General features: G+C 31.9%; 2 protein-coding genes across 4 annotated transcripts; one reads left to right on the top strand and one right to left on the bottom strand.

Moving 5' to 3' along the window:
• Positions 1–1,528: 1,528 nt before the first annotated feature.
• On the top strand, positions 1,529–9,823 carry LOC139519626 (cyclic AMP-responsive element-binding protein 3-like protein 1). Of its 2 annotated transcripts, none has more exons than XM_071311823.1 (8): positions 1,529–1,964; positions 2,769–3,282; positions 3,792–3,931; positions 4,137–4,271; positions 4,888–5,015; positions 5,633–5,714; positions 6,903–6,999; positions 7,760–9,823. In XM_071311823.1, exons 1-8 carry the CDS (start codon positions 1,860–1,862, stop codon positions 8,110–8,112), a joined length of 1,554 nt encoding a protein of 517 aa, XP_071167924.1. In that variant the 5' UTR covers positions 1,529–1,859; the 3' UTR covers positions 8,113–9,823. The 2 variants fall into 2 exon arrangements, with proteins under 2 accessions (XP_071167924.1, XP_071167923.1); XM_071311822.1 differs by having other exon boundaries at positions 1,575–2,291.
• Positions 9,824–13,456: 3,633 nt separating this feature from the next.
• LOC139519625 (NAD-dependent protein deacetylase Sirt7-like) lies at positions 13,457–26,752 on the bottom strand. Of its 2 annotated transcripts, none has more exons than XM_071311820.1 (8): positions 26,690–26,752; positions 24,380–25,209; positions 22,855–23,065; positions 21,552–21,659; positions 20,550–20,677; positions 19,873–19,958; positions 19,310–19,390; positions 13,457–14,277 (listed from the first exon to the last, which is right to left on the bottom strand). In XM_071311820.1, exons 2-8 carry the CDS (start codon positions 25,175–25,177, stop codon positions 13,473–13,475), a joined length of 2,217 nt encoding a protein of 738 aa, XP_071167921.1. In that variant the 5' UTR covers positions 25,178–25,209; positions 26,690–26,752; the 3' UTR covers positions 13,457–13,472. The 2 variants fall into 2 exon arrangements, with proteins under 2 accessions (XP_071167921.1, XP_071167922.1); XM_071311821.1 differs by having other exon boundaries at positions 26,606–26,721.
• Positions 26,753–26,777: the final 25 nt, after the last annotated feature.

Raw genomic sequence — 26,777 nt, 5'->3', positions numbered from 1 at the left:
TTAACATTGTCAGTTCGGGGCCTTTTAAAGCTGAGTATGCCGTATGGGCTTTGCTCGTTGTTGAAGGTCGTACGGTGACCTATAGTTGTTAATTTCTGTGTCATATTGGTCTCTTGTGGAGCGTTGTCTCAACATGTCAATCATACCACATCTTCTTTTTTTTGTAATCAATGAATTTTGTAAAAGATTTAATGACTGGAGAATTTCAGAAAAGGTATCAAAAGTTCACATGAATATTTTTAGCGCTTTTCTGTATATTATGAACATTCATTACTATATAAATATAGTGTTTTTACTTTCAATTCTAAGTTCAATTCTAAGATCCATGGTGGTCATTGATATAGTATACAGACTCTCTCTATTTAATAAACTCTGTGACCGCCGTGGATAGTAAACTTGAAAATGATAGCAGATAGAATTCTGAAAATACACTTTATTCTTTGTATATATGTATGTTCAAAGTATACAGAAAAACGCAAACCGGAAGTCTAATCTGACTTAAAATTTCATCCAATGACGGGACAATATCCGGATGCCTTTTTTCTCGTTTTTTCTCCCAAAATAACTCAATCTGAATAATCATATGAATGGATGACAAAAGCGACTATGCACTGTACCTATAGGACACAGGGGCGTGTTGATTAATTTATTGTGGAAAGAAGAGTCAGAGAAGCGACACCCAAAATGAGGTCTCAATCTGAATAATAATATGAATGGATGACAAAAGCGACTTTGCACTGTACCTATAGGACACAGGCAGGGGCGGATCCAGCCATTTTAAAAAGGGGGGGTTCCCAACCCAGAGTAAAGGGGGGTTCCAGGTATATGCTCCCATTCAAATGCATTGATCGGCCAAAAAAAGGGGGGTTCTAACCCCCGGACCCCCCCCCCCCCTCTGGATCCGCGCCTGACAGGGGCGTGTTGATTAATTTATTGTGGAAAGAAGAGAAGCGACACCCAAAATGAGGTCTTCTCGTTTAATAGTATAGATGACATATGTGTATTTTTGTGTCCCTGTCACTCTCTGATATTGATCATATTTACTTGGAACTCGTTATTATCCGAGCTAAGACATAAGCAAATCAAATGAATGAAGGTAGGGCCATCCTTTCTTATAATTCTATCCGTGTTGAAATGGATTTTATTTTACAGTCTTACTATGAGGGGGGACAGGGGTAAGGGAGACAGGGAGAAAGGGGATGGGAGAAAGGGGGTATGAGAAAGGAGAGGAAGGCTGGGAGAAAGGAGAAAAAGTTGGAGAAAGGAGAAAAAATAAAATATCTCTCCTTTTAAAAAATAATCTAATATTTCAAGAAAAAAATATCTCAAAAGGAGATGTTTTATTCTAATGGGAGAAAGGAGAACGGGGGTAGGAGAAAGGAGAAGATGAGTGGGAGAAGAGAGAAGGGTACCCCCCTGTCCTCCCCCTCTACTATCACTAGTGTTGGCAAAATCAAGTCAGACAAGTTTTTTTCACAAGCTAATATTGTTTGGAATTTGGCGGGTAAACATTTTCATAGGAAAATCTAAAGAAGTTCCGAAGGTGTGTTTACTTGCTGTTTACTTCCGCTTCCACGTCATATTTGTGTTGTGGTGTAATTTCCAACAATAAGGAAACGAGGGATTAAACAGACTTGTCAATAATCAAAAACATTGATTCTTAAGATAAAAATCCAGCTGGAGAATATTTCTAACTGCTGACTGTTCAATTTATTTTGCATTTTCGTTTTATACTAGTGCGTCATCGTCACATTTTGGGAATCCCCTAACAACAAACAAACGTTGACGAAATTTGTTACACGTCATTTTTGATATTTTGTCAATTTCCATAAATAGATGTTAATAACTTAAACATATTAATGGAAGTGGACGCCAATTTGCAAGTGCTTGACCTGTTATTTGATGATCAAGAAGGTGTGCTGTCGAAAGAGTTCGACAATACACATGTGCCACCATTGGATTTTGTAAGTATTTTACAGCAAGTGATGCTGACATCACTACTGTAGCTTGTAAACTAATCTTTATCTTTCTGATGTAACATATTGCTGACACATAAATCTAAAAATAAATTTTTCTTCCACACACACACTTCCATGCTGTCACTATTGTCATTCAGTGTATGTGATTTAAGCAACATGGATATGGATCTACTAGCAGGTGATGATGTTGATTTATTTGATGCGATACCTTTCCCTCTTTTGGATGAGGATTTTACCATAATCAAGAAGTACCATGAAACTGATTCTGAGGAAGATGCTGTTAGTGATGACTGGAGTGATATATTTCAAGAGGTGACTTAGTGGATTTGTACAATTGCATATTCATCATCATGTACAAAAATGTACCCATACTTGACTGAACACACATGTCCAATATTTGAAATCATTTTCAAAAAATTCATGGAAACGTTCTTCTTGCATCTATCATGTATTATGCCAAATAAATACATTTGAATATAAAAATAAGAAGATGTGGTATGAATGTCAATGAGGCAACCCTCCACAAGAATACAACAGACCATGGCTACATTAAATCATTTTGTACATTGTAAATACCACAGAAATGATCAGCTATCATTGTTAAACCCATACAACATTAAACAATGTTAAAGGTTGTTTTGGTTTGTTTTTAACTTTTTTGACCAATACATACTACTGGTTCATGTACAATGTATACATTGTACACATGTTTTACATACATTGACATTTAAAACAATATACAATGTATGCCTAAAAGTATTTGCAATTCATGTAACTTTTTTTTTTCAGTCGGACCTTGACTTATTTTCTGGAGATCTTTTGGAATCTGCCTTAAATGAAGCCAATATAAACAACTTTGATTTCCTTGACCCACCAGAATTGGAAAATAAAACAAAAGACATTTATTCAGATCATGATTATTATGCTCAAAAATCACCAACAAACAGTGACAGCGGAATTTCAATGAGCTCAAGTGGTCATGCTTATTCGCCACAAAGTGTGTCTTCTGACCAACAGTATAGTCCAAGATCAACAGACCGACAACAAAGCCCACAGTCAGGAGATATGTCAGGATCCCCTAGGAGTCAATCAAACTTAATCCCTGATATGATGGAAATCAATTGTGACGTTGGACAAGCTGGTATCATACAACAAAATAATGTACTGTCGCTTGAGGATTTAGACATGAAAGACATTAATATTGATGGAATTGATCCTAGTTTATTGAATGCAACAGACGAAGATTTCCTCAAAGAAATTTGTAGCACAAATGCTCTAAATCAGGAAACATCAATAAATTTTGGTAAGGAAATAAAATACATGTAGTTTGTAAATCTTATTTACAAGAACATTTTGTACATTGTAAGTACATTGTATGTAAGTGATCTATATGAATATTGTAAAATTTTCATTTAGACATATGTTCATCACCAAAAATTGAATGCAATTATTTTACAAGGAGAATGATGAGGAAACCATGAAATAATCAACAACTCTCAAACCAATATTCCATGGTATCCTTAGGATTATAAATATTTTATCTTCTTAAATTCTCCCAAATTTTAAATTTTTTCATAAAGAGAATATATATAAAGAAAATTGTAGGACATGAATTTGTGAAGCTGAATTGTACATTTGTACATATACCGGTACTTGAATGTGAATAGTTTTATGAACTTTCATAAATGTAAATTAACATTATTAAACATGTGAAGTGACAAAGTCAGAACATAAGCTACCATTTAATGAAACTATATATTCTTATACATTTTGTTATAAATGAATAAACATAAACATGTACATGATTTGTAGGTTTAGATAGTCCACTGAATGAAGTCACCAGTACAACAGCCACTGTTGATTCTAGTCAAGTTATTCGTGTCATCAAAGTTACATCATGTGATACATTACCATTTACCATGAAAGATATTAACACATCAACATCATCAAAGGTAAATAATAAATGTAACTTCCATAGTGCTTTTGTTTTTATGGTTAAACTTGTAGTAACTAGGCATTTGTTTTCATAACATTGTTATGGTAAATTGTATCTATAAAGAAAGATTAATACATAACCATGTCATAGTATATACATACACGTACTTCTGTTTTCCATGGTTTTAATAACAATGCTTATATGTTTATATTTATTTCCAGATTCCAGAATTAAAGCTCACAGATGAAGAATTAGACTTACTGGCTAAAGAAGGAGTTGTTCTCCCTACAGATATGCCACTTACAAAGGAAGAAGAAAGAGTTCTTAAAGCAGTTAGACGAAAAATAAGAAACAAGGTAAGACACAATTAGAAATTTATTAAAAAATAAACACATTTTTGTTTGCTTATTCATAATATATGTATATTGCATCTATATTCATAAGTACATAACGACAACAATTTAAACAATTGATCAGGAAGGTTTTGCAATGTTGGTAATACTAGGATGAAGGGAATAAATTTGGAATTGTACAAAATGTAGTTTAAATAAAAAGGGGTGTATATCATGTATATATGTCAGATATGAAAATAAGATGATGTGATATGATTGCCAATGAGACAACTGTCCACCAGAGACCAAATGACGTAGGGGTTAACATTTATAGATGAGAGTACTGCCTTCAACAATGAGCAAAACCAATACCACATAACAAGCTGTTTGTGTTAAAGGCCAATAAATGACAAATGTAAAACAATTGAACATGTTGAAACTAGAAAACTACATTTAACTGCCTGAATTTATGCACAATAAATTACTAGCAATACACATATAATACCGAATAGTTTGGTCAAAAGTTTGCCTACAAAAAGCACTGGAGAGAGTTTACATGATAATAAAATATAGTATGCAATTGTTTGAGACAAGATTTTAATTAAAAATGTTAATTGCAAATTCATCTTTTATTTAACAGATATCTGCAAAAGAAAGTAGGAAGAGAAAGATGGGTTATGTGGAAGGGTTGGAGAAACGAGTCAAAATGTGTACATCAGAAAATGCTAACTTGAAGAAAAAGGTGGATGGCTTAGAACAACAAAATCAGTAAGTGTCGTGACTTGTATAGGTCACAGGAAAGTTTATGCAGACATCTATTACAAACATTTTTAATCCAAATTAATGACCATAAGATTAATCTTTGATTTTTTAATTCAACTTGATTGACTCCATAATACATTTTTTTAACCCAGAACAAGGACTCTGTGACAGATTAATTACTATATGTCATTGTAAATAGTCTAAGTATGCCATTTATTCAGTTTGCAATGTTCTTTTACATCAATTTAATAGTGCATTTATTTATAGGAACGTCAAATAATGCCTTTACTTTTAGCGCTTCGATCCAAAAGAATTGCCATATTTGCCCCAGAAGAATCGATGAATATATCGTGATTTTACCTTAGATTGTCCTTTCATGCTGATATTTTACCCTTCCCTATTGCTCTGGGTAAAATATTTGTCATAAAGGGCCAACCCGTGGTAAAATCACGATATAATCAAGCCCCCATGAATTATTTCTTAATTATTTTGTTGATTAAGAAAATTATTACAAAAACATTTCAATAATTCAATGAATTTCTTATACTACTGATAAAAGAATTAATTTGAATTAGAGTTTATACATTATACATGTACCTTTACATGAATATATTTGTTTTCAGAACATTGATGCAGCAGTTAAAGAAATTACAAACATTTTTAGTTTCTAAGACATCCAAACCACAGACATCAACATGTGTTATGGTATGTATTAGTATTTATTTTTGGCAGCCAAAATTTCATTACATAGTCATATTCATTTGAAAAAAACATTAAATCATTCAAAAGTGTTGATTCAGTGTTGTTAATTTCACATTTAAAAAAAAAACAAAAAACTTTTTGAGTTGATTTCTTAATAAGAAGAAGTATGGCATTCAATTATCAAATGCAGTCAGATGGGTAAATAAACATGTAAAACAATTTGTTTAAACAACCTCGACTACCCAGGGGATCTTGCACGTTCAGTAAACATGTAAAACACTGCAGTATTTTAATATATATATATAGACGTACTTATAAATATAATTATTTTCTGTGACTGTATATTACATTAATTTGTAGGATCCTTTACTATAGATAATTTAGCTGATCTGTAACAATAACATCTTCATGCCTTATATATCATGTACTGTAGTACGCCGCTAGATTAAAACTGACGGGGAAAGGTAACACACGGCCAGCGAAAGCTCTTTTTTTGAGAGCCCAGGTGGTCGTGTGGTCTAGCGGGACGGCTGCAGTGCAGGCGATTTGGTGTCACGATATCACAGTAGCATGGGTTCGAATCCCGGCGAGGGAAGAACCAAAAATTTGCGAAAGCAAATTTACAGATCTAACATTGTTGGGTTGATGTTTAGACGAGTTGTATATATATATATATTTACTGGTTGGTAGATTCTTATAGACTCTATATATATACAAGTCTAAATTGAAAACTACGTTCAAACCTATGATTGCATTGGATAAAAACCACAATTTTTATACATGTGCATGTAAAACAAATTTCGTTGTAGAAGGCCAGGGTCTTATATATATATATATATATATATAAAGCTTCGTATTTAACTTTGAAATGAAGACAACTTTGTAATAACTTTGTTTAAATCAAAAGAAATTGTGTTTAATATTAGCAAATACCAATGAAAGGTTCATAAATAATTATAAATGTATCTTTTTTTAGGAACTTCTTTTATCATTTGTTTTTATTGATAGATAATTATAAAATCATTTAATCTATTTTTATGTACTAATGTTATCATTTGCTTTCATGAACACATAATGATTTAATGTATTTTTAGGTACTACTGTTATCATTTGCTTTATGAAAACATTTAATCTATTTTTAGGTACTACTGTTATCATTTGCTTTCATGAACACATTTAATCTATTTTTAGGTACTACTGTTATCATTTGCCTTCATCATTGTTCCAACCTTCAATCCATTCAAAAGTTTTGATTCCTTGACAGGAGTAAGGAATGTACCAATTCCAGGTAAGCATTATGGTTATTAAACTGAAGTGCAATTGTTATCTAAGTGACAGAAATATACAGTTATAGTTAGGAAAATACTATCTTAATTGAATGCATTTAACTGATACCAAGTATTTCTAGAAATTATTGATTTCATTGTTATTTGGTCTCTTGTGGAGAGTTGTCTCATTATCAATCATATCACATCTTTTTATATATCAAGTATCAGGGGACAGAAATAACCCTAAGTCACTTGCTTTTCTGACAAATTGTAAAAGTAAAAAAGAAATGTAACTATAAAAAGGAAGATGTAGTATGATTGCCAATGTGACAACTCCCCACAAGTAATCAAATGACAACAGAAATTAACAGCTATAGGTCACTGTACGGCCTTCATCAATGAACAAAGCCCATACCGCATAGTCCGCTGTAAGAGGCCCTGAAATCTCAAATGTAAAATAATTCAAAAAGGAAAACTAATGCCATAATTAATGTACAAAGAAATGAATGAAAAACAAATATGTAACACAGCTTTTACTTGACAGCAAACAAACAACAAAGTGAACATTTAGAGGTCTTCCAACCAAGATATTAATTAACATAATTACATAGCCTGTATTAATTACTTTTAAATGTCGTGATAATTGACAAAATTTTTAATTAATACAATATACAGATATAAAGCAAATTGTTCTGTTGCTATAAATCAATGATTTCGGGTCAATTTATAATTTTTCATGAAAAAATGAAAACAGACATTAATGCTATAAATTATTTGCAGGAAAATCCAGAAGTTTGCTTCACGATGGAGACAGTGGATTGGATACAGATAATGATGACAATCCTTACGGTCTGACAGTTAAACCAGGTCCACCGTTTGAAATACCGCCAAAAACACCAGCAATTCCAATTCCTCCAAATACACACATTGATACTATTGTGGATGAAGACATTTTATATCATTCTAAATCAGCAGACAACAATGAAACGGACACCAATCATGTTAATGTGAAATTAAGTAACAATATCAATCAGGAACAAATTCAGGTGGACTTTAATAACGAGAAAACAGTGGAACAATTTGACAATGGTGAAAGTGAAACAAAAAGTCACAGCAAAAATGGAGATTTATGACATAATTATTGTTTTCTCAGGGAGAAATAGTTAATGATAATTATGTTAATAATTGTTAATCACATGTAGTACAGCATTATGAAATAGCTACATGTATCATGTGTATAAAGTGCTGGTCCATCTCAGGACAGCATTATGAAATAGCTACATATATAATGGGCTGGTCCGCACAAACTTTTTATAGTCTTGGAAGGTTACTGATTGATTAAATTGCAATAGTATCTCTACTCAAGATTTTAAGAAATTGAGGAATCAAACTGCATGCAAGAATTAGTCACAAACCTAAGAAAAATAAAGATATATTGATCCTGTTGATTGCTTATAACTTTTGCGAAGTACGAGTTTTAAGAATTTTTCAAAGTCCAACAAATCATAAGATTGTAATTATTGTGATTATAATAATGCTTTTACATGGTTTTGAGGAGGGGTGGATTTAGAGTTTTAGATATGGTCAAATACACTTACATATATATGTATATGATTCTACACTTTCACCACCTGATGGAGTTTTGTTTTATTTCTTAAGAATACAAGTCATGCTTATTATCTTATTATTTTTATTATAGGAATTTATGATTTTAGTGCTTTTTCATGGCAAATCAGCTACTACTGAATGATACATTTTTGGATGAAACATTTTGTCTAAAAAAAATATTTAAAAAAATAAGTTATGACTTTTTACATGTTTAATCTAGTGCAAAATGGATAATTCTTTTCTCCTTTGAAAACATATCAAATCGTCTTTTTGTTTGGAATTTTAAACTTCGACAAAACTCATCTTAGAATTTTACAATATGATAGCCAAAGGTATTGATAGTAGTTCATTTGGAAATTTAGTAAGGACTTGAGAAACAAATGTTTATTGATTAGTTTACACAATTTCAATTTATAATGGCTTCATTACAATTCAGTTACGATAAAGTTTTGTTGACAAGGATGCTGGAGAAATTTTGATATTTTTCAGTAAATGATTTGTTACAAAATATGTTTCATAAAATATCAATCAAATCAAATCAAACTTTTTATTGCCATATAAACCAACTAAAACGATTTGTGACAAAAATAACATTATCATAATGACAAGAAAAAAGCATGTATAATCTTATTAAACAAACTAATGAAAATAGTTCATAAACATTTGATTGTTATAATTGACAGTGACATATATCTACAATGTATGTTTGTTAAATTGTTCTGTTTATTATTCTCTTAAGGTCATTCTGGTCATCATGACCATTTGTCTTGTAAAAATCATAAGTACTATGCTTGAAATTGAACAAATAACATATTATATAAGCTTTAATGTATAGTTTGAAACTTTGCACACATTTTACATGTTTTAGTGATTATTTCTAGATGAAATTTAAAGACGCTTTATGAAACTATTTTTATTTTCCAAATTTAATTGATTTTTCATACATTTTATTGGCTGGGAATGTATTTAAATGCTTGAAAATAATGAAGAGTTAGATTTTGAGTTTTTCATGCAAAAGTTTACTATAAGCTTTTTTGGCAACATGATATGATATTTGAGAGAGTAAATGGCTGTCAGTTTGATACTCGATTGAGTGATGACAGGTTCATTAAATTTTTATCATCTTTTCATTTTACAAATGAAACTGTTTTATATAACCCTTTCTTGTGAAGGTTATTTTTGTTTTTCTACTTGTTGTTTTATACTATGTTGTTGTAAATAAAGAATATTTTTGAATTTTGAGTTTAATCCATTATTAATTGTTAAGAACCCTTATGCATCAGATCCAAATGAGAAACAGAGTCGAATGAGACACCAAAGGGACATTCAAACTCACAAGTTAAAAATAAACTGCCAAAAGGCAAACAACAGCATACAAAACACAACATAGAAAACTAAAGACTGAGTATAAACACAAAACCCACCAAATAACACAGGAAACCATGTTCAATGGTAAAACTCCCAAATTGAGCAGTTGAATATCTGACATCATGTAACTTTTTAAAATGAAAACAGTGGATTCATTAATATTTGTTGGATACAAATTTTTGTGGATTTCATGGGTACAGGGCAACCACAAATTTAAATGTTCAACTATTTACAAATTTTTCAACAGAATATATGCAGACTTTGCCAAAACAATGAAATTAAACATCAATGAAAATGGAAGTTTTACTCAATCCACAAAAATTTGTACCCAGGAAAAGAAATGAATCTACAGTACATTTTTGCAAATACACAACCAATAACTAATTGATTGTAATGTTGTCCTTAGGTCACTTGCATATGTACATGTAAATATTTAAAAATATACCTTGAGAATCGCATTTACATGTATTTAGGTAAATTATCCTGCATAAATATGACATATGAGTAAAGAGATATGACAAAATGCAACAACACAACTTATCTTTGGAACCTGCAAAGGTCACAGTGCCCTGACCTGTTGTTGAACAATTGAGACATGACATGTGTTTAAGTTAATGTTAGATTGTAACAAGAAGATATGGAAACTTTCACCTTATTTTGTCTACATGTGTTTGTAATGGTCATTTGTTTAAGGTTATGATGATTGATTTTTGGGGATTTCACACCACTTTCAAAACAGTTTTTAACTATTGGCTATTTCATTTGGGCCTTTTTTTTTGTGTGTGACAGCAGATTAGCACTGATCTTCAACAGGAAAACAGGCAATCCTTTTTGTTAAATATTGGACGCACCTGCATCAAACTCACAAACTCAGTTTTGACAGACTAGTGGTTCAGTAACAAAACCTCTTCTGAGTTACAACATTAAAGAACTATTAAAATGTGGTTTATTTTGTCCAACTTACAAGTCCTGTCATTGATGATAATTTGTAGCCTGGTTGTAAAAGTCCAAATTAACTTATAACTAGAGGCTCTAAAGAGCCTGTGTCGCTCACCTTGGTCTATGTGCATATTAAACAAAGGACACAGATGGGTTCATGACAAAATTGTGTTTTGATGATGTTGATGTGTTTGTAGATATTACTTTACTGAACACTCTTGCTGTTAACAATATATCTATCTATAATGCACTTTGCCCAGTAGTTACAGAGAAAAACGTTTTGTTAAAATTTACAAAAATTGACTATAAAGGGCAATAACTCCTTAAGGGGTCAATTGACCATTTTGCTCATAATGACTTATTTGTAGGTCTTACTTTGCTGTACATTATTGCAGTTTGCAATTTATCTCCATCTATAATAATATTGGAGATAATAACCAAAAACGGTAAAATTTCAGGGCAGATAGATTTTGACTTGATTAACAATTTTACCACATGTCAGATTTGCTCTAAATGCTTTGGTTTCAGAGTTATAAGCCAAAATCTACATTTCCCCCCTATGATCTATTTTTAGTCATGGCGGCCATGTCACTGGACACATTTTTAAACTAGATACCCCAATGATGATTGTGGCCAAGTTTGGTTGAATTTGGCCCAGTAGTTTCAGAGGAGATTAGATTTTTGAAAAAGATTACAAAAATTTAAGAAAAATGGTAAAATTGACTATAAAGGGCAAAGTACCTTTTAAGGGGTCCACTGACCATTTTGGTCATGTTAACTTATTTGTAGATCTTACTTTGATGAACATTGTTGTTTACAGTTTATTTCTATCTATAATAGTGTTCAAGATAATAACCAAAAACAGAAAAATTTCCTTGAAATTAACAATTCAGAGGCAGCAACCCAACAACCGGTTGTCTGATTCATCTGAAAATTTCAGGTCAGATAGATGTTGACTTGATAAACAATTTTACCCAATTTCAGATTTGCTTTAAATGCTTTGGTTTTAGAGTTATAAGCCAAAATCTACATTTTACCCCTATGATCTATTTTTAGCCGTGGTGGCCATCTTGGTTGGCTGGTCAGATCACTTGACACATTTTTTTAACTAGATACCCCAATGATGATTGTGGGCAAGTTTGGTTAAATTTGAACAGAAAGTTAACAGATGACGACGACGTATGACGACGGACGCCAAGTGATGAGAAAAGCTAATAATATTAAAAGAAATTTTTTTGTGTTACCAACTCTTCCAGTTTTCAAACTTAAAAGCTATCAAGTTTTTTGAATGTTTGAATATACACTGAAGACGTGCAACTGACTGTGTGTACATAATTAGGGAATCTGTTGATTACCTTTCCTCACTAGCATTCAAATAGATGCTCCCTGAAGCATACATTAAGGTTAGCCATTTTAAATGATATTTTATAGTGTCTTTCTACTGTTGTGATGTCACACTATTGTTTCAATTTTCAAATAAGGGTGAAGTTTGGTACCATTAAAACGTTTAAACTTTGTTTGCACCTGTCCTAATTCAGGAATCTGATGTTCAGAAGTTGTCGTTTGTTGATGTGGGTCATAAGTGTTTCTTGTTTCTTGATTTTTTGTATGGATTAAACCGTTGGTTTTCCTGTTTGAATGGTGTTACACTAGTAATTTTTTGAGACCCTTTATAGCTTGCTGTTCGGTGTGAGCCAAGGCTTCGTGTTAAAGACTGTACTTTGACCAATAATGGTTTACTTTTATAAATTGTGACTTGAATGGAGAGTTGTCTCATTGGCACTTATACCACATCTTCTTATATCGATTTATCAAACATTTGTGTCTAAATTTCAAATTAGCCATTCAAGTCATATGCCCAAATTATCCTGAATTTATCAATGTATATTAATTTTTGAGAACTGTTACCTTAGATTTTTTTTTTTTTGGAAACTTGAGTTGTTAGTTTTCTGTTTCACTACTACCTAAATACGTAAAAGGGATAAAGGATACCTTGTATTTTTTATACCCATTTGGCAATGATCTTATTGAAAAAAATACAAATACCTACCAATGATTTATTGACAAAGTCTACTGACAAAGTTTGTGTAAGAATTTTGTTATTTTCCTAGATCCTGATCACCAGCACCATAGACTTGATATTTTAAAGGTAGATCAAGGTGATCTAAGTTTCACATATAGTTATTCAGTTCCTCATCATACAGGTTTGTCAAACCTGCCTTACATATAGTTATGGTTTCAAATTGCTGTACACTGTATTTAAAGGTCAAAAGGTCCTTTTTATGAATACGGATTGTGAAATGTACCCCCAAAGTTGACATAGACATACAACATTAACCTGATTCAGATTGTTACAAGATATGAACTATTCAGTTCAGCATTGAAGACTGTCCAATACATTACTAGATGAAGACCCTCAGCAAATACTATCCAAGGAAGAAATATTACCGATCTCTTATGAATACTTAAACTCAATGAAAAACCAAGACAAAAAAACAGACAAATAAACAACCAATCATTTTACCCCTCCATAGATCAGGGGTGAGGATGTGATAAAATAAGTTTTTTTCTTAAAAATCTATAACTTTATTATTTTGTGAGGTATTTCATAATCATCATCTTTAAGGTCTGTGTCTGTTGACTCCTGTTTTTGTGATGAATTTACAATGTACATGTGTAAACCTGCTGAACTGTCAGTTACACAGCTATCATTGTGAGTATTCAGCTGATGTCCGTCATTCTTAGCTGGTACTTTACCCTGATCACTCTCTTCATTTAATGAGAGTATTGTTCCTTTGTCAGATCTGCCTAGTTTTGATATTTCATTAATGGTATCTATGTCACTATTACCAACTGCTGCCTGATTTAGATCATTTTTGTTACATTTAACTTCTTTGTGACTATTGTCTGATATTCTTTCACACATAGTGTTTTGTTCTTTTTTAATTTCATGTCCTTCAACATGTTCAATTTTATTGAAGTTTTGAGACTGATTGCTTTGGTTGCACTCTTCCTTAAATTCATTTTCATCTTTGACCTCCTTTTTAATATCCTCTTTTTTAACAAGATCTTTATTTTCTATCATTATCAATTCGTCTCGGACAACAACACTTAACTTTTCTTCTGATTTTTCTGTATGCATCGACTCTAAACAGATTACTGGATTATCGTACTCTGGAATCTCAATCTCTAGCCTTCGACAAACCTCAATCATAACTTTATCAACACGTTCATGTATTCTCATGTCAGCTTTCTTTTCATGTTTTGTTGCTTGTAAATTTATAGTTACAAATTTGCCTCCATTACGCTTTACTTGAAGTGGTAAATTAGCACATGGTAAGATTTGTAAAGATGTCCCTAAACACAAACACAGATCAGCTTTCCTGTCAAATATAAAAAAGTTCTAAAATAAATTGAAAGCTATTGTATTCAAGGTTCAAGATTTTTTTTTATTTTCAAATTAACGTGAAGGCTGTTAGTTATTCCTATTTGAATTGTTTTACATTTGTCATTTCAAGTGCCTTTGATTGCTTACTATGAAAAATTGGATTTTCTCATTGTTGAAGGCCTTCTGTGACTTATAATTTTAAAATTCTATGTTATTTGGTGACTGGTTGAGAGCTGTCTCATTGGCAATCACACCCCAAATTCTTGTTTGTATACAAAGAAACTGATTTTTTTTTACCAGAAATATAGTTTTTGAAACACTACATGTACATAAATTAGTCATCACATATAAAACCAGATGCTCCACAGGGCGCAGCTTTATATGACCGCAGAGGTTGAACCCTGAATGGTTGGGGCAAGTATGGACACAATATTCAAGCTGGAATCAGCTCTAGATTTGGATTGTGATTAAATAGTTGACACAGCATAGGTTTCTGAAACAGAATGAATGTGGTCTAATGAACTTAACAAAATTTTTTTTTGCCTTTGAGCAATTCACTATGTTGTTCAATATTAATCCTCTCAAAAAAATGTTTAAAGAAATTTTCTTTTTATTTATGAAATCTGAAATGAGAAAAGTTGACCCCCCCCCCCCCATTTTTTTTTCACATCCCCCTTTCCTAAATATTAAAGTCATAAGAAACGAGTGACCGGTGAAAATAATGTTCTTCCAATTCTTGAACCAATGCATACATACATCATAAACTTAGTCTTCTGTGCACGAATTTATCATTTTTTTCGTGTAAATTTCGTATAATTGTCAATTTTTTTTTCAATCGATCAGTGTTGTTGTGAAATCAATCCAAACCTTCCTTTTGTGGTCATAAATCTTGTGTTAAAATTTCATAGATTTCTATTGACTTAGGCCACACCAATTTAATTTCTTGTTCTACGAATTTTTGGACTCCAAAATTTGGGGCGAGCGAGCGATTTGAAAATTTTAATAAAAAAATATTTAATATGCAAATTTTTTATGCGAAGCTGGAAAAGTAAAGGCGAGCGATTATAATTTTTTTTTGTAAACATAAAATAGTAGGTTTTGACAATATTAAAACTTGATTTATCACTTGCACTTTGACATTTCTTTAATTTCTGAAGTATTTTTTCCCTGTTCACCAAGAAATGATTAAATCTGGTCTATGTATGTGTGTATGTGTGACTGACAATGAGACAATTCTCCATCCAAGTCATAATCAGTTTGGGGGGCAACCCCTTAATGTTATAAATATCCCGTTTACATGTTTTATGAGGGATCAATATAAGTTATAATATATTAGTTTGTACAAAAGGGCTCATATTTTCTCAAAAAACTATATATCTATCTGGTATTAAACATGTTAAATGGTCAAAACATGTCCAAGAATTTTGTAATATTCCTGGACTTTAACATGTTAAATTAACACATTTTCTTTAACAGTTAAATATTATTCGAAATAAGTGGACCCCTCTTTTACAAAAAGTTGTTCAAAATATGATGTAACTCTCCTCTTTTTGAGTACAGTTTTCAAAGGTTTTGTATAGAAGAACTATATACAAATCCTTGGTATTTTTTCTAATTTCTTTTCTACATATTCAGTAAAATGACCCCTTGTCTGAGGGAGGGTTTTTCTCAAACTGATGATAACAAACACAGGTCAAAGTACGGCCTTTTACACAGGGCTTTGATACAGACCAAACAGCAAGCTATAAAGGACCCCAAAAGTATTAGCGTACACAATTCGAACAGGAAAACCAACGATCTAACTTATATATCCAAACGGGAAAATACCAATGAACAACATCAATAAACGATACCTGCTGAACGACAGGCCTCTGAATCAATCAGGACAGGTGCATAAACATGCAGCGGCTATGGATAGTTTTGTTTCGCCAGCATACAATATAATTGCAGTTGAAGGCAAATCCTTCAGAAGTTCTTTGTACTTTATTCTAACAACGAACATTTTTTGATAGGGAATATAAGTAAGGGGAAAGAAACCAATTTTTTGTTCTTTACAGGTATTTCCGCTGTTATAAATTTATTTCGGAGCACTCCTACTTAAGATAAATAGGTTTCATGCTGAAACAAATATTCTCACAAATATTTACGCAGTGTGGCGGGGTGATTTTATGTTTAAAATCGTTAATTACAGGTTAGACAGCTGTGATTTTAAAAACAAATGTTGATATCTTTTTATACTATTTACAAAAAAAAAACGGAGCGGGAAATGGACATGATTACATTTCCGGATGCGGGAAGCGGGAACATATAAAAAATAAAAACCAGATGCTCCGCAGGGCGTAGCTTTATACGACCGCAGAGGTTGAACCCTGAACGGTTGGGGCAAGTATGGACACAACATTCAAGCTGGATTCAGCTCTAAATTTGGATTGTGATTAAATAGTTGACACAGCATAGGTTTCTGACACAGAATGAATGTGTTCTAATGAACTTAAATTTTTTGTTTTCTCTTAGAGCAATTCACTATGCTGTTGAATATTAATCCTCTCAAAAAAATGTTTGAAGAAATTTTCTTTTTATTTATGAAATTTTAAATGAGAAAAATTGAACCCAATTTTTTAATCACATCCCCCTTTCCCTTACTCCAACCCAATTTTTTAATCACATCCCCCTTTCCCTTATTCCAAAACTAATCTCAATTAAAATATTCTAATGGAGTTTGCAACAATAACTACTCATTTAAATACATCATAAAATATTAAGATGTAAAAAAACTGTTTGTTATCACTGAATGGTAAAGATTATTTAAATTTATCAGTTGGTAGTAAAAAGTGTATATACATTGTATATTGTATATAACAAAGATTTAAGTTGATTCTGGACAAAGAAAGATAACTCCAATTAAAAAAAAATTCTTGCTATTGCACAATATTGTGCAATAGGATATTTCTTGCTTACTATTCTGGACAAAGAAAGATAACTCTAATTAAAAAAAAATTAGCTATTTCACAATATTGTGCAATTAGATATTTCTTGCCATTGCACAATACTGTGCAATTGAAAAGACTTGCTATTGCACAATACTTAATATAATAATTTTAGATCCTGATTTGGACCAACTTGAAAACTGGGCCCATAATCAAAAATCTAAGTACATGTTTAGATTCAGCATATCAAAGAGGCCCAAGAATTCAATTTTTGTTAAAATCAAACTTAGTTTAATTTTGGACCCTTTGGACTTTAATGTAAACCAATTTGAAAACAGGACCAAAAATGAAGAATCTACATACACAGTTAGATTTGGCATATCAAAGAACCCCAAGGATTCAATTTTGGATGAAATCAAACAAAGTTTAATTTTGGACCCCGATTTGGACCAACTTGAAAACTGGGCCAATAATCAAGAATCTAAGTACATTTTTAGATTCAACATATCAAAGAACCCAACCGATTCATTTTTTGTCAAAATCAAACTAAGTTTAATTTTGGACCCTTTGGACCTTAATGTAGACCAATTTGAAAACGGGACCAAAAGTTGAGAATCTACATATACAGTTAGATTCGGCATATCAAAGAACCCCAATTATTCAATTTTGATGAAATCAAACAAAGTTTAATTTTGGACCCTTTGGGCCCCTTTTTCCTAAACTGTTGGGACCAAAACTCCCAAAATCAATACCAACCTTCCTTTTATGGTCATAAACCTTGTGTTTAAATTTCATAGATTTCTATTTACTTATACTAACGTTATGGTGCGAAAACCAAGAAAAATGCTTATTTGGGTCCCTTTTTGGCCCCTAATTCCTAAACTGTTGGGTCCTAAACTCCCAAAATCAATACCAACCTTCCTTTAGTGGTCATAAACATTGTGTTTAAATTTCATCGATTTCTATTTACTTAAACTAAAGTTATTGTGCGAAAACCAAGAAAAATGCTTATTTGGGCCCTTTATTGGCCCCTTATTCCTAAACTGTTGAAACCAAAACTCCCAAAATCAATCCCAATCTTTCTTTTGTGGTCATAAACCTTGTGTCAAAATTTCATAGATTTCTATTAACTTAAACTAAAGTTATAGTGCGAAAACCAAGAAAATGCTTATTTGGGCCCTTTTTGGCCCCTAATTCCTAAAATGTTGGGACCAAAACTCCCAAAATCAATACCAACCTTCCTTATATGGTCATAAACCTTGTGTTAAAATTTCATAGATTTCTATTCACTTTTACTAAAGTTAGAGTGCGAAAACTAAAAGTATTCGGACGCCGGACGACGACGACGACGACGACGACGCCGACGCCAACGTGATAGCAATATACAACGAAAGTTTTTTCAAAATTTGCGGTCGTATAAAAATCTGTTTTGAAAAAAATAGGTGCCGGCGGGTCCGTCGAACAAGAAATCAAATTGGTGTGGCCTTATACTAAAGTTATTGTGCAAAAACCAAGAAAAATGCTTATTTGGGCCCCTATTTGGTCCCTAATTCCTAAACTGTTGGGACCTCAACTCCCAAAATCAATCCCAACCTTCCTTTTGTGGTCATAGACCTTATGTTAAAATTTCATAGATTTCTGTTTATTAATACTAAAGTTATTGAGCGAAAACCAAGAAAAATGCTTATTTGGGCCCTTTTTGGCCCCTAATTCCTAAACTGTTGGGACCAAAATACCCAAAATCAATCCCAACTTTACTTTTATGGTCATAAACCTTGTGTTTAAATGTCATAGATTTCTATTCACTTTTACTAAAGTTAGAGTGCGAAAACCAAATGTCTTTGGACGACGACGACAACGCCAACATGATACCAATATACGACCAAAAAATTTTCAATTTTTGCCGTCGTATATATATAAAAAAAAAAATACCTGAAATTCCTGATGGAGTAAAAGAAAACATATTTAATTGATGAAGATGCTATCTGGTTATGTGTTTCCATGGTTGAAATACAAAACATGTGTTTAAAAATTCTTAAATTAAACTTTCTCTGTGATGAACAAAACTCATTCACTAAAATACATGATAAATGTTATTACTTAGCATTTGCAAAAGCTCTATCCAAATCTTCATCAGGCAAAGCATCTTCCCAGTCCAGTATTGTATCTCTCAGCTTTCCTCTGAAAATACACAAACAATAGTTTTTTCCATAAACAGAAGAAGACCTTCCAGTAAGATGAGCAACTACACTTGATGTTTTAATAATTCAATTTGTGAACATTATAATTTATACAAATTAAGGCTCCAAATTTCAGTGAAGTCAACCCTTTTGATTGAAAAGCTCCAATTGTACTCTTTGGCTTTGACATTTCTAATTTGATTACCAAGGTTATAAAAAAGATCCTTATATGAAGCAAATACAAGTGAAGTGAATTTCTCTTTGATTTCAAATTATACTGAAATTTTTTGATTTTTTGTATATTTTTGATGAACATGCATTATTTTATAACTCAATGCAATGGTTATTGTGTAACAAAAAAAAACCAATGAAGCAAAATTCATATAGAAAATTTTCAATCTTATTATAAAGATAAAGCTTTTTTCATGCTTGAGCTGTTTTTCTTTCCAACAAACAGCAGTTGTCTGGATTTGAAATGGTTACCTGCACAATCCTCTAGACTTTCTCTGTGTACATGGATTTCCTGTGGGCCTTAATGCCATGGTTGGTACAACTGTAGCATTTATATACTGTAAAACAAAATATCCCAGATAATTTGTTTCAACAAATGTCAATGTGTTACTTTCATATAATTACAATCATGATACAATATACTTATAATTTCAATAGTCCATTTCTATTGTTTCCAATTTCTATTATCAGAAACAAATCAAGGTATGAAAAACCATGAATATATGTAAGCTTTAATGAACTCATCGGTTTATTAAATCAAACTTATTTTCTTAATTCCATAAAAGTGTCAAGTACTGTGGATCATTATTATTTGTTGGGTTCAACACTATGTAAATGTTGTAGATATAGATGAACCACCATTTCAAATGTACAACAAAGTACACATTTCTCACAGAATTGTATGCAAAACCACATGGTCATAAATCAATGAAGTTTTTTTTTTCAACCAATGAAAATTGATACCTACTGAAATACATAAAATCTACAGTACAAAATGTACTTTCAAAAGAAATATATATTAAATCCTCCACATTACACTACCCAAGGAAAAAATCAACATACTGTCTCCTAAATCCTGGAATAAGTCACAGAAAATTGTAGATTATAGGACGCAGTTGTCATTACAAAAGAATTTTTAAAACACTTACTTGTGTGTTACATTTGTCACACTGTTCTACAAACATGTCACCATGGAGCTCAGATAATCTGTTTCTAGGGAAACCAGATCTGAAATGTAATCCATCAACATTCTGTGATACGACACATTGCAGTACACCTGAAAATGAAACATTAAGATAACAATAAATTGAAAATGTTGTCTTCTTACAAATATTTCTACGTGTTAATGACTTAGGAAACAGGAAGTAGATGTTTGACAGTTCCAATAAAGTCTAACACATTACAACACATCACCGTCAAGTTGCTGATCAAATATGTAGTTATTTTTCTCAGCAAAAATAGTTACAAATGTATTGAAGAAAAGAAATAACGAACAGGTAAGTTGAAATTAATAGTACTGTAGACTGAATGAATATTCAAAAGATGGAAAACTAAAAAGGGAGATAATTGCACATTTTTATACTGCCTAACACTGAGCAATTATCTCCCTTGACTGTTTTCATATTTTGCCTAATTAAGTGTTATCACAAACTCATGCATAAAATTGTATAATAACATCAATAAGACAGAAAGCAAACAACAACTGCTTATGAAACAAAGACATCTAGAAGAATAATGTAGGAATCTGAAACCCACTTAAATATTTATTTCTGCAGAAGGGTACACCAAGTGAAGATTTTCATGAAATCAAAATATCATATAAATTGCATGAATTTATTAAACAATGCATATCAATTTCTTTTTGCATGCCATTTTCCATTCTTTTTTGCCTTACATGCATATAAATGGATTTGTCATATCCTGATATAGAATCCATTTTGTGGTGACCATTTGCATGAACAAATGCAAGTCAATTATATTAAAACCATTTACATACACCATTCAGCCTAATTCCACAAAAGTAATCAAATATAAATAAAACATTAAATTAATGATATCAATTTTTTACTGAAAAAAAACTCTCATTGCATGAAAATCCAACTGTACATAAAATACAGAACATTGATCATCTGGTTTTAGTTGTTACCTACCCAATCTTTCTAGTGCTACCAGTGCCATATGTGTAGGAGATGGTTTTGCTCCTTCAAATGTTACACTAAATTCTGGTTTGATGCCTTTCTTTTCTAAAGTCCAAACTCCTGTTTTCAATAATTTACAAAAACACAAATATTAGCATAAATTCTTCTGGTGAAAAAGCGGTTTCTAAAAACATGTTCTGCTTTTTTATGTTGTAAATTTGTACTAGTCTACATATTTAGATTTTTTTGTTTGGTAATAAAATAAGGATATTGCCATTATTGCTATACATTTATATATAAGTTGGGATTATTTTTGGTTGAATGATATGGAAAATCTGTTATGTTATTTTCTTACTGTCCAAACCACTGTCCTGTTCTTTTTTCCTTTAATGTGACCTACTGTACTTTGTACTTAAATCATTAAATGGGCAACACAGAGTGTGCCTCATATGGAGCAGGATCTGCTTACTCATCTGAGTACACAAGATCACTCTTGATTTTTTATGGAGTTTGTGTTGGGTAGTTTTCAGTTTCCTATGTTGTCTTCATCGTATTTCATTTTTTTGCCATGGCATCACCCATTTTGTTTCAACTTGTGATTTTGAATATATATATCCATTTGGCATCTTTTACCTCTCTTTTATATCTAAAGTAACCCATTCATTCTTTAACACTCTAGGGAAAGTATGGAGTGCAAAGAACATCTCAAGCAGCACAAAAATGGAAATTTTCAATTCCAACTTTAAATCATTGCTCTTGTATGGATCAGAGACATGGAGAACAACCAAAACAATGTTGTCTAAGACTTCAAAGGTTCATCAACTACTGCCTAAGGAGAATCATGAACATCAGATGGTTCCATAAAGTAAGAAATGAAGACCTATGGAAAAGAGCTGGCCAAGAACTGATTGACATCCAAATCAAGAAAAGAAAATGGGTATGGATATGCCACACACTGCGAAAATTAACAAGCAGATTACATTGATTGATTGTTGTTTGCTTAACGTCCAAGCAGATTACAAGGCAGACTCTAAAGTAGAACTCTCAAGGGAAAAAAAACACAGAGGACGACCAAGAAACACCTGGCGTAGGGACACAGAATCGGAAATAAAGCAGCAAGGACACAACTGGAACACACTAGAAAAGCTGGCCCAAAATCGAGTTAGATGGAGGGAGTTCGTCAATGGCCTATGCTCCCCGGAGGAGCCAAGGGCCTAAAAAAAAACAAAAAAAAAAAACATTCATATTTCTTTACAAATGTATTATGTTATACATGTTTAAGAAAACTCTCCTGCTGACTATGATTTAAAGTTACCTTTTGGCCCCCTGAAGTCAGGTATCCCTGCTGAGGTGCTGATACCTGCACCTGTGATGACAATCATATGTTTACTATATTTGATCAACTCTACCAATTCTGCTATCTTTCTTTCTCCTTCTTCAGGAGAATCTTGTAGTTCTGGTTGGCCACAAGGTCCTTTATGCTCATATGGTGATAAACCATCTGCGTAATTCACTGACATCTCAAACTGAAATAAAATTGAAAGAAATAATTTAATATTGTAATCATTTGGTTGGGTTGTTGAAAAAAGAAATGAGGTGTAAAACATGTATAAGTTCTGGACACAAAATCATACATGAACATGATGAGGGTCTGTATGAAGGTCCCTTTTTTCTGTATTCTATACTCTTAAGGTAATTTTTTTCTATATCCTATGCTTCATATTTTTTGGCCCATTTTCTCTATTACCGTATTCACATTTTTTGCCTACTATCATGATTATTGTCTGTTCTTTATATTTTAGCATCATTTAATTAAGGCATTATACCGTTGGTTTTCCCGTTTGAATGGTTTTACACTAGTAATTTTGGGGCCCTTTATAGCTTGTTGTTTTCGGTGTGAGCCAAGGCTTTGTGTTGAAGGCCGTACTTTAACCTATAATGGTTTACTTTTTAAATTGTTATTTGTATGGAGAGTTGTCTCATTGGCACTCACACCACATCTTCCTATATCTATTCTAACAAAGACACCATAACATGCCAGGCATAACAGGCAGGGCCTAAAAATAGTCATTAAACTGATATGTACATATTTGTACAGACTGAGTTGTACAAAAAGCAATGCAACTTTATATAAAATATCATTGATTTATCACAAGGAGTTTTTATCACACCAATTATGACTTAAGCAGAAAACTTAACATTTGATATTGCTAATGAATTCAAAGTCACTGACCTAGTAACAATGGTAAGTGTAATGAAGCAAAACAAATCTTGTATATATAAAGGGGATCAAAGCAACATTTGTACTTTTAAATTTCACAAAAGTATCAAAACAGTGCCATCTATCTTAACTGTTTTAAATATTTTTGATGCAATATACATGTATACCATGAAAATGATGAAGCCAATTTTTATTTAATTTAACTTGGCTGTGAAAATTGGGGAATGTAATCTTACCCCATAAAGGAAAGATACATTATATATGACCTTATGTGAAGATTATAAATAAGGGAGCAATTTAAATATTAAATTTGGTAAATACATTCTTAGTGTTACAAAAAATTACAATACAAGACAATACCCTGAATACAGTACAAGAATACAAAGTATTTAAACAATGTACTGTAAATTAATAAAAATGGTCAGGTTTTAATTAATTTGAATAATGCAACCGGGTGGGAATCGCAAGAATAAGAACTTGCATTCTGATAACTGAAACATAGATCTGTATGCAGCTATTTTTGGAAATCGCAATAATTAAACTTGCACTTTTGTCCATTCTTGAAAAATTGCAATAATAAATGCACGCAATAATTTCTGAATTAACATTATACCATTACCATTGGGGTTATTGCATAAGATTTCTGTTCACAAGAGAGACAGGCAATTGAATAGTTATGGTCTTCATGGTCATGGTGGTCATATGAATCTGTGCTGTCAGAATCTTGATGTTCCCTCTTTATTAATGGAGTTGGATCTATATTTGATTGGTCAATTAGTTGTGGTCTAGCAAATGTTACTGTAGTAGCCAACTCTTGACCAAGACCCAATGTTGAATATGGGTTATTGTCACTGGGAGAATCTTGATAATCTTGATGTTCTCTCTTTATTAATGGAGTTGGATCTATATTTGATTGGTCAATTGGTGGTAGTATAACAAAAGTTACTGTAGTAGGCAACTCTTGACCAAGACAAAATGTTGGATTTGGGTTTTTGTCACTGGGAGAATCTTGATGTTTTCTCTTTTTCAATGGAGATGAATCTATATTTGATCGGTCAATTGGTGGTGGTCTTGCAAAAGTTTGTGTAGTAGCCAATTCGTGACCAAGACACAATGTTGGATATGGGTTATTGTCATTAGGAAATCCATCTACAAAGTGTATTGAGCAAATACGAGACTCTTGAGTAGGGGTCCAGATTTTATTTCCAATACTTCTGTTTACATTTTTTGTCCAGATTCTCCTGTTGTATGGGTTTTTAAGTTCAGTTGGAAATGTGAAAAGTGTAAAAGGAGGTTCACATATACATCTTGATGTTCCAAAATTACAATTATGAAAGTCACAGAAGTGTTCTTTCCATTTCTCTAATCTTCTTCCATTATTTCGACAACCTTTAACACAACAAGCACGCTTACCCATTTTGAAATTCTGACATAAACATCACAAAGTTGCTGAAATATATATATCCTAAAATTGAATACTTATAAATTGAGGTAAAACAAGAATGTGTCCAAAGTACACGGATGCCCAACTCGCACTATTATTTTCCATGTTCAATGGACCATGAAATTGGATAAAAAATATAATTAGGCATTAAAATTAGAAAGATAATATCATAGAGAACATGTGTACTAAGTTTCAAGTTGATTGGACTTCAACTTCATCAAAAACTACCTTGACCAAAAACTTTAACCTGAAACATGCACTGTCATTTTCTATGTTCAGTGGACCATGAATAAGGTTGTGCAAATTATGTCACAATAAAAATATAGAAGACGAAAAACATTTTATCTTGCACTGCACAAAATATGAATCACAAAGAAATGTTCTTGTATCAAAATTGTCCTATTTTAAAAACTATGACAAACAATCCAAAACGGAGGATGAATATATCAAACTATTACTTAATCAGTTAATAGCAAGTGTAGTCAAAAACACTTAGATTAATATCATCTTTTATTAATCAATCATTTGAATTAAGAAAAAATGTTCTTATAAATGAGTAATACAAAATGTATGAACAATTTGAAGCTATAACATACAATAAACTTATGTCAGTAGTCTTATAATTCTTATAAATTAACCTATATACATTGTATTGATATATTTATAAAGTTCTGCACATTTCATTGTTCGAAATGTGCCCAATGATATGCTATGTAGTATTGTTTAATTGCTGCATCATTACTATTTGTATACTAGTTGTATGGGCCATTGCCAATTATTGTAATTGAGTTTGTGCCAATCATCGGAGGCATCCAATAAAATATTTGTATTTGTATTTGTATAATCGCCTCCCTCTTTCATTTTTTGTCCTTGCTATCAGAGCTATTCCCAAAGTCTGTTACAAAACTGGCTTACATTAGCAAAGCTGATTAACTTACTTTTAAACTTAACTTTACACTGTTGTTTAGATAATTCGCCTTTTTAAAAATCAAATCTAAAGGACTATGGGTAATCTCATTGTTGGTACACCAAAATGAAAATAACGTTACGTCATCATGGTCATTGGTTGAATTTCTATTGTTAATCACGTTTTACACCAATCACAGCGTTTTGTTGTACTCTTTTGGAAATTTTACCCAGAATGCTTAAGATTCCGAAACGGTGAATTGATAACCATGTAAAAGCTCGCCATTAATTTGGTATATATTTTTCATCTTTCTATAGTTAATATTGAATTAAACCTGATAAACAAGGCAACTTTCCACTAAAAATTAGAAACACTGACACTACACTAGCGACAGGAAATTTCAAATAAAAAATGTCAAAAAGTGATGCTCTGCAGTAGGCTCAATGTTTTCGGCAGTGCAACCCAAGGAAAAAACAACTGGATAAGTAGATTACTTAGCTGGGGGAGACACCAGGGGACTGTGTTTAAGATTCTCTCGATTATTAGATCTATAATTAAACTCAAAAGTTATACTGTACTGCAAAAAATCGTAAACAGTTTCCAAAACCGCTTTTGTTTCAGCTTTTACCTTCTTTGTTTTTGGAGTTCTCGGATCTTTTCCATACT

The sequence above is a fragment of the Mytilus edulis genome, chromosome 4 (assembly GCF_963676685.1).
Source record: "Mytilus edulis chromosome 4, xbMytEdul2.2, whole genome shotgun sequence".
Taxonomy (NCBI): Eukaryota; Metazoa; Mollusca; class Bivalvia; order Mytilida; family Mytilidae; genus Mytilus; species Mytilus edulis.
Note: the sequence above shows the minus strand (reverse complement) of the source record. Positions and strands in the feature narration are given on the sequence as shown.